Source organism: Littorina saxatilis, linkage group LG3 (assembly GCF_037325665.1).
Source record: "Littorina saxatilis isolate snail1 linkage group LG3, US_GU_Lsax_2.0, whole genome shotgun sequence".
Lineage (NCBI taxonomy): Eukaryota > Metazoa > Mollusca > Gastropoda > Littorinimorpha > Littorinidae > Littorina > Littorina saxatilis.
The window spans coordinates 321,419-337,001 of NC_090247.1; the positions used below are offsets into that span (position 1 = coordinate 321,419).

At 39.8% G+C, this 15,583-nt stretch overlaps 1 protein-coding gene across 2 annotated transcripts in view; it reads right to left on the reverse strand.

Annotated features, from left to right (window-relative positions):
• Nucleotides 1-15,583, reverse strand: part of LOC138961358 (stomatin-like protein 1) — a 42,859-nt gene that overhangs the window by 26,983 nt on the left and 293 nt on the right. Inside the window, exons 1-8 of one of the 2 annotated variants that reach the window (XM_070332969.1) lie at nt 15,468-15,583; nt 14,709-14,812; nt 13,604-13,670; nt 13,139-13,221; nt 11,861-12,064; nt 9,301-9,356; nt 7,644-7,816; nt 776-1,102 (exon numbers count right to left, since the gene is read on the reverse strand). The exon at nt 15,468-15,583 is cut by the window's right edge and continues 293 nt beyond it. In XM_070332969.1, coding sequence (XP_070189070.1) covers nt 776-1,102; nt 7,644-7,816; nt 9,301-9,356; nt 11,861-12,064; nt 13,139-13,221; nt 13,604-13,670; nt 14,709-14,812; nt 15,468-15,583 — 1,130 coding nt within the window. The remainder of the gene's footprint in view (nt 1-775; nt 1,103-7,643; nt 7,817-9,300; nt 9,357-11,860; nt 12,065-13,138; nt 13,222-13,603; nt 13,671-14,708; nt 14,813-15,467) is intronic. The other variant, XM_070332970.1, reaches the window with a different exon arrangement.

A 15,583-nucleotide genomic window follows, 5' to 3' on the forward strand; every position in this document is an offset into this window, starting at 1 on the left:
TGACACTCACCAAATGATGTCTAGGTAATCCATATTGAATATAAGTCACATTTTCACAACAAAGTCCCAACTGTACACCTATGAACATTTCCAAAAGGATTAGGCTCCAGCCATCCATTGTTATCAGTGCTGCCACGCCCCCCTTGCAACTACACATTCGAAGATTCATGCAGTACCACCCTAACACGTGTAGTTTGCCGACTCATACTAGCAGGAACAACAGGACTGTTTCTTCCTCAATATCACTGCTATTATCGCTTTCTTGAGGCGAAAACAACACGTCGGAATCATGATCTACAGGGTCCTCAAGATCCAACATCCGGAGAATCTCCTCCCGTGACAAGGCTCGCCTTCGATTCATTTTTTTTCTCGAAAAAACCGCACAAATCAGACTAATATTGCATATGGCGGAAGGGCACACTAAGTGTGTCAAGGGAAACAACTCAATTTACTGCAACCTTCAAAAACCGGGAAGCAATCACGAGTCGTGTACCTTGTATGTCTAATACTAAAATAGTCACTTCCCGTCCATGGGCGTTGCAGCGCTATTACTAATATAGTCACCTCCCTTCGCGAAAGTGTTAAGAAGGGAATTGGGACCGAACTGTGATTTACCGTCATTTACATGAACATTCCCTGTTTGTCCTCAACATCTACAAACCAACACCGAAAAACAGGATGAAACCAGTAAGCTTGGATTGCAGCTAAAAGGGAAATGACACGTCCTTCACACAAACTGTCAAGCAGCATATCAAATTAGACACAACAAACTCACCATGTTTCAGATCCAGAAAGTACACTCCTCCTCCGTCTCCGCTGAGCTGGAACTGGTACAGGGCCATCACCTTCCGAACCAGCTGTTCGCTCAGAGCGACCTCTGCTGCCTCCAAAATTTCCGTGATGATCGGAAGATTCGGTGAACTTTCGCTTGCTGAAGCGCAACTTCCCGCCGCAGATGCAGATGCATCCCCTGCAGCAGCGGGTGCCGCGGAAGAGGCGCCCGTGAGTGTTGAGGCAGAGGCGTTGTTGTAACTAGTTGTGACTGGGGTTATCATGTTGAGGCTCCTGGTTTGTTGTGGCTGTGGTGTTTCTCGTGTAAAGCCTGCAATAATGCATGTGGTGAAGTTACAAATCAGCCCTTAAAACTGTCAAATCAGAGAGATAAATGTATGCAGTCATGTTATAAATTTCAGAGTTGATAAAACAGTCAAAAACAGAAAAGACTCATGCATTCATCCAAGGTCAGCATTCAAATCAATTCAGACACTTGAATACATGTACCATAAAATAGCAAAGTTCAAATTCAATTCAGAGTCAGTCTAATAGCTCTTTTTTACATTTAGTCAAGTTTTGACTAAATGTTTTAACGTAGAGGGGGGAATCGAGACGAGGGTCGTGGTGTATGTGCGTGTGTGTGTGTGTCTGTGTGTGTGTGTAGAGCGATTCAGACTAAACTACTGGACCGATCTTTATGAAATTTGACATGAGAGTTCCTGGGTATGAAATCCCCGAACGTTTTTTTCATTTTTTTGATAAATGTCTTTGATGACGTCATATCCGGCTTTTCGTGAAAGTTGAGGCGGCACTGTCACGCCCTCATTTTTCAACCAAATTGGTTGAAATTTTGGTCAAGTAATCTTCGACGAAGCCCGGACTTCGGTATTGTATTTCAGCTTGGTGGCTTAAAAATTAGTTAATGACTTTGGTCATTAAAAATCTGAAAATTGTAAAAAAAAATAAAAATTTATAAAACGATCCAAATTTACGTTCATCTTATTCTCCATCATTTTCTGATTCCAAAAACATATAAATATGTTATATTTGGATTAAAAACAAGCTCTGAAAATTAAATATATAAAAATTATTATCAAAATTAAATTGTCGAAATCAATTTAAAAACACTTTCATCTTATTCCTTGTCGGTTCCTGATTCCAAAAACATATAGATATGATATGTTTGGATTAAAAACACGCTCAGAAAGTTAAAACAAAGAGAGGTACAGAAAAGCGTGCTATCCTTCTTAGCGCAACTACTACCCCGCTCTTCTTGTCAATTTCACTGCCTTTGCCATGAGCGGTGGACTGACGATGCCACGAGTATACGGTCTTGCTGAAAAATGGCATTGCGTTCAGTTTCATTCTGTGAGTTCGACAGCTACTTGACTAAATGTTGTATTTTCGCCTTACGCGACTTGTTTTGTTTGTTACGATGTATGTTATTCAAGGCTGTAATGAACACAGAAAGCTCAACAATAACAAAACTTAACTAAATGTAAAAAGAAATCAAAGGCAAACAAAAACATATGGCTGATCTATGCTTTCGGGGCAAACGGGGCATTAGGCTCCACGGGGCAATAGGCCCCAGTGCATGGAAATTGTGTTCATTTCAGTCAGACCTCATCAGTCATGTTAGAAGAAGCTTAACAACCATTCAGAATTCACTTTACTTATTTATGCAAAGAATATCTGAGCCAAACAGGTAACAGTACACAGTTTACCAACCCTTTACAAACAGGAACCATTTTATGACCGCCAAAACCCATTTGGCAACTTTGTGAGTGGTTGTGACATCTTAAATCCACTCATTTGATTACTTCAAGGCCAGCCTGAACCTTTTCCCAGTGGAAGGTTTACTTTATACACTGAGTCTAATTGCCCCATGATATTAAAGTTGGGCTGTTCCCATTTGAGGTCCCAAATTTTGAAAGTTTCAAAAAAGGGGGGGCTTAATGCCCCATTTTAAGGGAATTAGGCTCCGTTGCTTTTTTGAACATATTCTGCAAAAAATGATAGATATTCCACACAGTTTTATGTAGGTTTACTTTATACACTGAGTCTAATTGCCCCATGATATTAAAGTTGGGCTGTTCCCATTTGAAGTCCCAAATTTTGAAAGTTTCAAAAAAGGGGGGGCTTAATGCCCCGTTTGCCCCTACATTTTTCTTTTTTAAAATTAGATTGTTTCCATCAATAAAAGTTGACTAGGAAAGGTTTGGAGTAATTCTGTTCCACGTAATGTAACTGTCAACTCAATGCTAATAAAGCTTTTGGAATGCACAACTATCCCATCACATAGTTATGAAATATAACTATATACATGAAAGTGAATATGTATTTCACTTTTTCGTCTGATCACTTCTCTAGACCTGAACATGATAATATATGGATTCAATTGAGCTTTCCCTGCAGAACACACTCTTTTCTAAACACTAAAAACAAATTACAAAAAGGATCAAACTTTCACTGATTTCATACAAAATGGACAGCATAGTCTTTTCCAAGACATCCCACAACACATGAAATTCTCCCCTCCAAAGGAAAGTGAAAGCAGAAATCAAGACAGAAACAGAACAAAATGACAATTCAGATGATGTCATCACACAAAACAGAAGAAATGACATCATCAAGAAATTCCTTCTGCAGTCTTGGTTACCTGGACCCATTTCATGATTTGCATATGAGCCATAATACTTGGTTGACCAAGACAAGTCTTATATGTGACCATACAGCATGACTTCCCTTCTTTGTCTCTGTTAATCCAGGGAGAAAATATCCAGCGATATTTCTCCGTAGGCCTAAAGTTCGGCCATGACCTAGGCAAAATAACTTGCGCAGCCGCAGAAACAAGAAAATGGAAATCTTATGAAGCCGTCATCAACACGAACACAATGATTGCAGAAGCAAACTCTGTACCTACACGACCGAGACACAAGACTGATTATTTCACAGCTGCAAAGGGTAAGCTTACTCACGTCAGGTCTTCACTGACAAGCTAGGAACAGGCGGAAAATTCCAAACAAAAGTAAATGACGTCAAAGTCTCTTTCGCTTTGCGTGTAACTTTGTCATGACGTCTTTTTGTGACGAAAGTATACGCGACAATTTGTTCGCTTCCGGTGTCATTTTAGACTGAAAAGCAACTCAAAAGAAGGAGCTAAGCCTCTGTCTTGAAACAGCTGAAACCTTCTTTTGGATTGCCGTTTCAATGTTAACCAAAAAGTTAAAGAAAAAAACAAGGTTCAGTTGCGAACTGACAGCGGATTGAGCATTTATTCCTGTTGATGAAGGTATGATTGAAGCTTTATTCTCTCCGTCAACCAACAAGACTAGATTTGTAGCAGACGAAAAACAAAGTGTGCGTTTTTCCTGTCTTGTGAAGGCGATTATGTCGTTATAAGTTATCTGTACGTTGTAATGACATTTCAAAACAAAATTTAGCTTTGATGCGTCACGGGATAATAAGCTTATACGTTTTTATCCGTGGAATTGTTTTTTTCGTCTCGGCAGGGTGAATGAATTCATTATGTCTTTTCCGGAACTGGACAAAACTGGCCTTGCCAAGACTGAAACAAAATATAGTTCTACAACTTCTAGGCTTGGGTTGATTGCCCATGGTGAATTTCCAATGATTTGTTGCCACATCCCATGACAAATTCTCTTTACTTTGGTCATGCCATATATACGTTACAGTTCCGTCCATCCATGGTATCGCGTGATATTTTGTCTCGACGGGGTGAAAGAATATAATGACGTCACTCTCGGCAGAGCCTCGAGTGACGTCATCATATTCATTGACCCAGTCTCGACAAAATATCAGGCGATACCATGGATGGACGGAGCTGTAACTTATACCTCCACCACGGAATGAGTCGCGCATGTCACCTTTGCATGATTTTCATATTGTTACATTTTCCTACAGAGTTTTTTTTATGGTCTATCCAGTAGTGAAAACCGTTTTGGAACAGAGCAAAAACTGTTTGAGTTATAAGCCTGTGACTAAGGTGACCCTCAAGCCCGTCCTTAATTGAGCCCGTAGTCGACTACACGAAGCTTCGCGAAGTCTTTATACCCAAAACCCGCAGCTACGGCGTGGTACTTTGACCCCAACATTGCTTCTCAAGTTTTGACATGCGAAGCTTCGCCGTAGCTCGCAACGAAGTTGGTTTTTTTTGTAAGAAGAGTGCTTTTCGATTCAAGACGGACGACGAAATCAGACTCAATACCATAGTGAAGAATGCATTTATCGACTTTGGTTGACCCAAAGTACAAGAACTAACCTCCTACCTGTATTATTTCATACTGCGATGCATTGACATATCGAATGAAACTCGAAATCCCAGCGCTCACGCCAACTGGTCCCGGCCGTGCTCAGTCAACGAAATAGAACACATACAATTAACTTACGTCATCATCAAGTACGTAAAGTACAATTTGTGACGTAAAGTACTCAGAAAGAAGCACATTACGCGCTGGTCGAGACTACGCGCATTTGAGACGCCAAGACATGAAAAGATAACTCTCTTTTCCGCCATAGTGCCTTCCCTTGGACTGCGACGAAGTCTAGTTCCGGTAGCTTCGCGAAGTGAGCTACGCGTAGTCGACTTCGTCCAATTAAGGACCGGCTTCACACTGTTACCAGACACTCCCCGGACTTATATTAAGCCTAGCGCAGAACCGCGCGAGGTGACATGCGACTCATTTCGTGGTGGAGGAAGACCTGTTTACCCTGAAATGAGGCAAGTGGAGCAAGGCCATGCTGAATGTGGAGTTTTTGGGATTCAAAGTGGAGTTTACATGTATAAAACCACGGAGTAAATATATTGCTGTGCAAACTGTAAGAAATAAAACAAGTCGCGTAAGGCGAAAATACAACATTTAGTCAAGCTGTCGAACTCACAGAATGAAACAGAACGCACTGCAATTTTTCAGCAAGACCGTATACTCGTAGCATCGTCAGTCCACCGCTCGTGGCAAAGGCAGTGAAATTGACAAGAAGAGCGGGGTAGTAGTTGCGCTGAGAAGGATAGCACACTTTTCTGTACCTCTCTTCGTTTTCACTTTCTGAGCGTGTTTTTAATCCAAACATATCATATCGATATGTTTTTGGAATCAGGAACCGACAAGGAACCGACAAGGAATAAGATGAAAGTGTTTTTAAATTGATTTCGAAAATTTAATTTTGATCATAATTTTAATATTTTTAATTTTCAGAGCTTGTTTTTAATCCAAATATAACATATGTATATGGTTTTGGAATCAGGAAATGATGAAAAATAAGATGAACGTAAATTTGGATCTTTTTATAATTTTGTTTTTTTTTACAATGTTCAAATTTTTAATGACCAAAGTCATTAATTAATTTTTAAGCCACCAAGCTGAAATGCAATACCGAAGTCTGGCCTTCGTTGAAGATTGCTTGGCCCAAATTTCAATCAATTTGATTGAAAAATGAGGGTGTGACAGTGCCGCCTCAACTTTTACAAAAAGCCGGATATGACATCATCAAAGACATTTATCGAAAAAATGAAAAAAATGTCCGGGGATATCATTCCCAGGAACTCTCATGTAAAATTTCATAAAGATTGGTCCAATAGTTTAGTCTGAATCGCTCTACACACACACACGCACAGACAGACAGACACACACACACACACATACACCACGACCCTCGTCTCGATTCCCCCTCTAAGTTTTGACTAAATGTAAAAAAGAGTATTTTCTGACCTTTATTTACTGCTGTTAAGTGTTTGATGAGAAGATAACTTTTTCATCAGTTTTCTTCAGACCTAGCTTGAGTTGATAGGGACTTGTAATAGGCACTTTTCATTTTTTTCAGTTTATCAACGATTATGTCGCACATCATGGCTTCTGCCCTCACTGTGCTAGTCTCCAATGAATCGCTATGGCTGTCCTGCGACATCACAAAGAAAGAGCCTATTACCGTTTGTTTCTGTTTGTCGTCAGGTGCACTAGCAAACTGTTTATATGGGATGCTGACTGCACGTGGCGAGTGCAGTCGAACAGACCACCGTGCTGGCAGGAAAAGTCCGATTTGCACAAGGAGCGGTGGACGAAAAATTCTCCCTTTCTTGACGCTTGTAGACAAGGGTATTGTCGTGATAGTTCTTTTTATATTTCTGTGAATGGACAGCAGAAGCACTTTTTTTTTTCATTACATGTTTTGCTGGTATTTCCTCAACGTCACTGTCGTCAGTCTTGCAAACGCGCTTTCCTGAAGAAGCCATCCTTGAAAAAGAGAAAGATTTTGAAAACGAGGCTGCGATAATGCGTTCAACGTACCAGCTGCCCGCTGGGAGTTAATTCGAAACTGACATGCCAGCCGCAGCGTGCGGGCAGAGATCTGATTGGAGCTATTGTTAGACCGCGCTGCGAAAAGTTGACTCAAGTTAGGCTTTTGCACTGAACGATCGGTACTTGGCAAAAAACGGAGTTGGGGAATTCGAAATGCGGAGTCTCACTTGGAGTTGCGGAGTAAAAAAAAACAATGCGGAGAAAACTCCGCTCAATGCGGGGGGTAAACAGGTCTGTGGAGGGTCACATATGTGACAGTGTCATGACATGCCTTTCTCTCAACCTCCAGACCTGCCAACCCTTGTGAATCCTCAAGTGTAGCAATTTACCTTTTTTTGGAATTTTCAGCCTAGCACGGTGTAGACACACACCAAGCAAAGCCTGGTCAAAACTCACCCTGCGATGTCATGAAAGCAAAGCCTGGTCAAAACTCACCCTGCGATGTCATGAAAGCAAAGCCTGGTCAAAACTCACCCTGCGATGTCATGAAAGCAAAGCCTGGTCAAAACTCACCCTGCGATGTCATGAAAGCAAAGCCTGGTCAAAACTCACCCTGCGATGTCATGAAAGCAGAAGCCAGTTGCTGGAATGCTTCCGGAACAGCGCCGGCGCTCAGGCTCTGTGCAGCAGCCCCCAAACCACCAAACGCAGCCAATCCTGGCGGCATGACCACTGACGGCTTGGGCTGATTGGTTGGTGGTTTCTGTAGCACCTTGATCTGAGAACTGCACAAGAATAATACACCAACATGAAATTTGCCTGGTGCGACTAAGGGGTGTGTGCAGGTACAAGACATTACAGGTACAAGACATTACACTGTACAAGACATTACACTGTACAAGACATTACAGTGCAGGTACAAGACATTACACTGTACAAGACATTACACTGTACAAGACATTACACTGTACAAGACATTACACTGCACAAGACATTACACTGTACAAGACATTAAAGTGTAGGTACAAGACATTACAGTGCAGGTACACGACATTACAGTGCAGGTACACGACATTACACTGTACAAGACATTACACTGCACAAGACATTACAACATTACACTGTACAAGACATTACAGTGCAGGTACAAGACATTACAGTGCAGGTACAAGACATTACACTGTACAAGACATTACACTGTACAAGACATTACACTGTACAAGACATTACACTGCACAAGACATTACAGTGTACAAGACATTAAAGTGTAGGTACAAGACATTACAGTGCAGGTACACGACATTACACTGCACAAGACATTACACTGTACAAGACATTACACTGTACAAGACATTACACTGTACAAGACATTACAGTGCAGGTACAAGACATTACAGTGCAGGTACAAGACATTACACTGTACAAGACATTACACTGTACAAGACATTACACTGCACAAGACATTACAACATTACACTGTACAAGACATTACACTGTACAAGACATTACACTGTACAAGACATTACACTGTACAAGACATTACACTGTACAAGACATTACACTGTACAAGTCATTACACTGTACAAGACATTACAACATTACACTGTACAAGACATTCCAGTGGAACCCCCCTTTTAAGACCTCCACAAATCTAACAAAATCTGCGCAGGTCTCAAAAAGGAGGGAGTCTGAAAATGGAGGTAGATTAACAGAAGTTATCAGAAAAAAAACAGTACAGTCTGAGAATGGGGGAATTCTTAACCTCAGGGGTCTTAAAAGGGAGGTAACTCTGCTGTAGTCATGCAGTTTCTGTGTTAAAATGTCTCTTTCCCTGGCTGTAATTAAAAGACATTTTCTGGCTCATAAGTTACTTCAGTTTCATTTTCTCTGTAAATGTTCCTCTCAATTTTGCCAGTGATATTTCTTTTTCTGGTTTATCTGTGTGCATGTCAAGTCCAGATTCATAAATACAAAAGAGAATGTATCTATGTGGTTATACTCCAGTTTAGCCATGCTTTAGTACTTGCAGCTTAATCATTTCAGACGTCAAGCTTCCACAGAGGAATATACAAGGTTAAAAATATTCACTCAATCTTTGCTCTGTGAATTATGAATTTGTCTTTGTTTGCACATTTATGTTTCAATGAATAAACTGAAAACATTATATTAATATGAGAATATGAAATATGTTGCCCATTTGGCTTTGTTAAATGAGCAGTTTCTTTTAAAACAAATTTGTTTTACCTTGTATACTCACGATTTTACTCACATGTCTAGTCTGCAAATGTCAATGCCCCAGGCGCCCGATGCCTTATTGCAAGTATCCTGTGAACAGAGTTAAAACAAGTATCCTGTGAACAGAGTTAAAACAAGTATCCTGTGAACAGAGTTAAAACAACACCTGTGTACAGAGTTAAAACAAGTATCCTGTGAACAGAGTTAAAACAACACATAAAACAGTGCTCATAACATGTAAACAAATTTTTTTATCAAAATCTTAAGTTGCTGACATCAATAAAATAATAATTTCTGAATGCTGAGTGGTGGTCGTCATGCAGAGTGAAATGAATGAGTGACAGAGTCTGCATGTGAGCGTGCCAGTGAGCAAGTGTATTAAAGAATGAGTAGGTCTACAGGTGAGGGAAGAAGAGCAGAATGATGGTAATTATTTACCTTTCACACATTAATGCATGCGCACACACACACGCACGCACACACACACACACACATGAACACACACAGGGGAGGCATAGACTAGACTGATTGTGCAGCTACATTTCATAGGGCTAGAGTAAAGGTAAGATAACCATAGTTGCTCTCCTCGGCAATCTTCAGCCTCCCCCTGAGAACAATTAATGAGGATACGGACCCTCAGCTAGGGCTCCGGTTACAAACTCATTCTTTAATACACTTGCTCACTGGCACGCTCACATGCAGACTCTGTCACTCATTCATTTCACTCTGCATGACGACCACCACTCAGCATTCAGCAATGCCCTCATTCAAAATCATTCCGTTTCAAACCAGTCTTTTGCTGATGATACCCATTTGTATAAGCCTAGTTCCCCCGCTGAGACACATGCCGCCATCCAGACCATTCAGACCTGTATCTTAGATGTTAAGTCATGGATGGTAGAAAATAAGTTAAAACTAAATGATGATAAGACAGAGGCACTTCTGTGCATGAAAAAGTCCACTAAGTTCCCAAATTCTCAACCTTCGTCTGTCCAAGTAGGCAATACCGACATCTCTTTCTCTTCTTCAGCTAGAAACCTCGGCTTCACCATCTGCTCAGACATGACACTCAACAAGCACATCTCCAACATCTGTAGGTCCGCATACTTTGAACTCCGCAAGATCGCAACCATCCGCCATACTCTGTCCGTTCAAACTACAAACACTCTAGTCTGCTCTCTTGTTCTTTCTAAACTTGACTACTGTAACTCTCTTCTCTCTGGCTGTCCACTCTACCTCCTGCACAAACTACAGAAAGTTCAAAATTCTGCAGCACGCCTGATCCTCAAAGCACGAAAAAAAGATCATGTCACACCACTTCGCCGCACACTCCACTGGTTACCCATCCAAGCCCGCATTGAATACAAACTGTCCACTCTCTGCTTTCACTTCTTCTCTGCCTCGTCTCCTGCTTATTTCTCTGAACTTCTCACTGTATACACTCCTGCTAGACAACTCCGCTCCTCTTCTGATAGCCGCACCCTAGTCATCCCACACACAAAATCAAAAGCATACGGACAACGCACTTTTGCATTTTGCGCATCTACTCAATGGAACTCTCTCCCCTCTCACATTCGCCACTCTCAGTCAGTACAGTCATTCAAGCGAGCACTCAAAACTCACCTCTTCCAGAAACACAACTCCTAAAGTCGCAACATTTTGCCATCCTGTTCTGTAACGGTTCCATCTCTATTCAGCTTGTTATTTTTGTCTTTTGTTTTAAATTATTATAAATATAATTTTTCACTGCAGTAGTCCTTTAACTTTAACCCTTAGCTGTAAGCTAGATATGCACAAGTCATGTCGGTGCCACATAATGCTGACACACATGTTCCTGTGCATAGTTTATGGATAACGTGTAGTTGGGAAGTTAAGAGTAGAAATAATTAGTATTTAGTGTAGGAGGAGGGTTGGGGGTGGGTAGGGAGGGGGTGGGTATGGTTTACTTTGAGCAGGTCGGTTTCAGTTTTAATAAACAATTCTAGAGAATTGTGTATCTTATAATTTTATATTTGAGTCTTTCGTGTTTTAGACATTGATGCATTTAATAGTTTTAACGAGTTGCCTTTTGTTTTATCATTCTGGTGTTTATCTAGATGTGCTGTGTATCTTATAAGAAGTTCTTAAAAGTTCGAAGTTATTTTAGCATATAGGTTTTTTTTATGGTCTTAACAGTTAAACATGTATTACGTTATCATTAAGATTCATGCTTTGTTAGCACTAAGCAGTTGTTTTAATCAGTCTGGTTTTCATCTTATGAACATTCTAAATGTTAGACTAACTTATTGTCTTGTACAGAATAACAACTGTGTGAATGGTGCTATACTGAATGAAAGAGTGCGACATGAAGTTCTTGTACATCATTGTAAAGAGTGTGAATGACGTTTTAGTTTAGATGTCAAGCGCTTAGAGCAAGCCTTTTTAACGAAAGTTTTTGATTTAGCGCTATATAAATGTTCTTATTATTATTATTATTAAATATACTGCACACACACTCACACAGCAAAATCAATAACTTTACTAATATTTGAACACCAAACAAGCTTCGAAAGACAGCAATGCCGAGTCAAATATCATAAATGAACAGTACATACCTGTACATTCTGAGCAATAGCATTACGTTGACTCTCAATCCTTGAGAGAGGCAGCTGCACAAGCTGGTTCAACAAACTTGTCTGTAACAGGACTCGAGTGGATTTGTCCAAGTTCTGGACATTTGTGATGGAGAATTCCGGGTTGGCGATATGGTAGTACACGTCAGCTCCAACCTCTATGATAGCCCCATCACCAGTTATCACCTGCAAGAAAATGCACACACATGCACGCACACCCACCCATACATATGCACATGCACACACACACACACACACACACACACACACACACAAATTATAATAGCTGCTTGGGAGTATTCTACAACAAAGCATCTCTTTTAATTTAAAGTTTAACTTTAACAAACGTCTTTGCAATCGATTTTGAATGAAAAAATATGTTGAATTTCGAAACATTAAAATTGGCAGCAAAACAAGATTTGCACGTCACCATAACCACAAGTGTGCCATTCATTTACACAAACATCATTTATGAGACAGTTGATGACACTACGTCAGGGACCAATCGTATCATCACGTCACATGCTTATGTCAGCTGCTGAGCGGTGTCTAGCTTTATGTTATGTTGATGCAATATTCATGTTCCACAGTGACGTCAGATGCTTTTAACATTGAGGAAACTGACTTTTTACAAAATTAACCCATAATAACATATTCTGCTGCTTGTCTTCTAATGATTTATACATTCCTCAGTGCTGTGGGTCACTGCATGCACACACACTGTCAGCTTTCTTGTTTAGTATGTATATTTCAGCATCATTTCTGCTTCTCTGTCACCATTACCAAACACTGCCTGTTAAAACAAGGGAGGCAACCAGCAGATTGAAAAGTCTGCCCTTTTCTTTTTAGTCAAACTTCCTTTTCATAATAAAAATATTGCACTCGGCGGGGTGTCCAACACTAGATTTAGGACCATTGACACCAACAATAAACATGCCGCGTGAAGCGGAATTAATACATTTTGTCAATCTGTCAAACTGAAACTATTGTCTGTGATTGTGAAGAGCAGCTGGTGGATCTGAGACGGTTCACATTATGATTTAAACAGAAAGGAGGTACGTGTCTTTTAAAAACAAACATGTAGTGATCGTCAGTATGGTCTAAGGGAAATAACCAATGTCTTGCTAATGAGATTGCTAATGGGATTGCTTCCCTTGCTCTCTCTCTATCATGGCCGCTTGCTAATAAACCCAAACCATTGAACACGTGAGTTGTGAGTTCGATGGCGACTACACACCACGAAATCTGCAGCCAACTTACCTGTTGTGGGGGGACAGTAAAAGCCTTCATCCGTATGTCCACCTTGTGACATCGATCCACAAAGGGCATCACAAACACCATGCCTAAAAGTAAAACAAAAAATTAAAAAATGTCAAGGCACTTCAGAAGAAAGCAAAATGCACACTAAAACTAGTAGTTTCAGCTGACCTAGAAATAGGTTAAAGGAATCTGAGAAACATCATTTGTTTTTTGCTATCTGCGATAAAAGATCATTTGGGATATAATCTGAAAGGCACATTTATAACACCTATTCACTGGTGCGCTTCAATTCAACATCACACAAAAGGTGAGGATGCCAAGGACTGCCTGAAACCTCTGAAAATTGCGAAGAAAAATTGTTAGGCCACTTCAGCAAATGTACAAATAAACCAGCAATTGCAACAATATATCCCTTTCGAACATACCGAGATTACCATTAAATGCTAAAAGAAAAAAAAGGCATACCAGGTCCTTTTGTTTGATAAAGTCTTCCCCATCTGAAGACTACCAGTCTCTCAAAGTTTGGAACAACCTGGAAAAAATACAGTCAAAAGTGAGGTTAGTTACACTAAAAATGAGAAGAAAAAACCCATAACAATTAAATTCAAAAGGCTGACTTTAAAAAGCAACAAAACATTTAAAAAGAGTTATATTGACTTTGTGCTTGGTCTTATTGCTAAGATCGTTTAGTTTGCTATTTCTGTTGTATTTTTATGATTTGTATGCTATAGCGTGAATCACTGAATGTGACTGTGTGTGTGTGTGTGTGTGTGTGTGTGTGTGTGTGTGTGTGTGTGTGTGTGTGTGTGTGTGTGTTTGTGTGTTTTATGTTTCTTGCATTGAAATTGTAAAGTGTGTGGGGCTGTTATCCTGACATGCACTATAGAAACATGATTAACTATCATTTTCACTGTCACTGTTTAAACAACCTCATTTGGCAGGTGAAGGTCACTGTTAAACCTTCAGTATCAGAATGGAGGGAAATGTTTTTAATTTTTCTATTGAAGTTGAACTGAAAGTACTAAAAGTAAACCATATACTATAATAAAGGTCTCTTGGTTCTTTCTTCTTCTTCTAGTTCTAATCTAGTACTCCTGTGTTCTTGAGCTTAATTCTCCTTTCAGAGTCAACTTGTGGTGAGCGTTTTGTGTGCCACACGTTTTCTTTTTACCGTACATAGCTGTCACACTCACGCACAGCCTGCAAACTCTCAACAGAAGCTTCTTGCTTCAATCAACTTTCCAAAATGTTACTGTCATTATTAACTGATGGATATTATATTGAGAATCATAACAAATTATCATTAAGCAAGTAATATGTAGACAGCATAGTGACAAATCATAATTAAAGGCACTAAAAGCTCTGACCATACAGACAACAGCATTATAATTGTTTAGAGGCTTAGCTGACTTTTTTATTTCATCACCTCATTATATTTAACTGATTGATACTATTGCAAAAAACAACAAATATATATATCTATCATTACATTTGTACACACTAGCTATTATATGCTTAAATTCAGAAATTCAGCAGTATATAAACTTACAAGCAGATTACTCATAGTTACCTTGATTGCAAACCAGACAGACACCGGGAAAGTGATGATAAAGGCAATGAAGACAATGGAATTCATCACATAGTAGCAGGCTCTGTCAAGCAAGCTTCTACTCGCTGAAAGAAAACACATTTTTGGACTGAATAACCAGGATCTATCCCTGACATAACAATTTCTTCAAGCTTCTTGCTTGTGTGATCCGTTCTACTCTCTCTCTCTGAGTCTCACTCTCTCCAGGTCGTGTCCCTCTCAATATTTTTCATATTTTGTTTTAGAAAGAGATTAAAACTTTTAACAAAATTTAAAGTTCAATCAAACTGTAAAAAAAGTTAAGTTTTCTGGAACCTATAGCTAGCTCCACCTTGTAATGTGATACACCTTTAATCTGAATAGTTTTCTGGAACCTAGATAGCTCCACCTTGTAATGTGATACACCTTTAATCTGAATAGTTTTTAAAGAGGTGGTTGATTATAAAACAGGATATTAAACTGTTGCTGAACCAATCTCGGATATCACAAGAAACAATAACAATCAAACAACCTCTCTTAGTCTTACTTACAGTTACACACATTTTCTAAAGGAAACTGAGAGTCGTGGGACGGACACACACACACACACACACACACACACACACACACACACACACATAATGTGACAGAAACTTAACACACACACACACAAACACACACACACACAGACACACACACACATGTATATAAATCAGTCAAATCCAACCGATATTGGAATCTGACACGAAAATATGTGCATACCGAGGTGAAACTTTAAGTCTTCACCCTGCTGCTGTGTCTTCGAACTCGTTGTAGAGGCATATGTGAACGCAGACTTGTAGTTTCTATCTGAATTTGTACTGAACGTGAATGCTGAC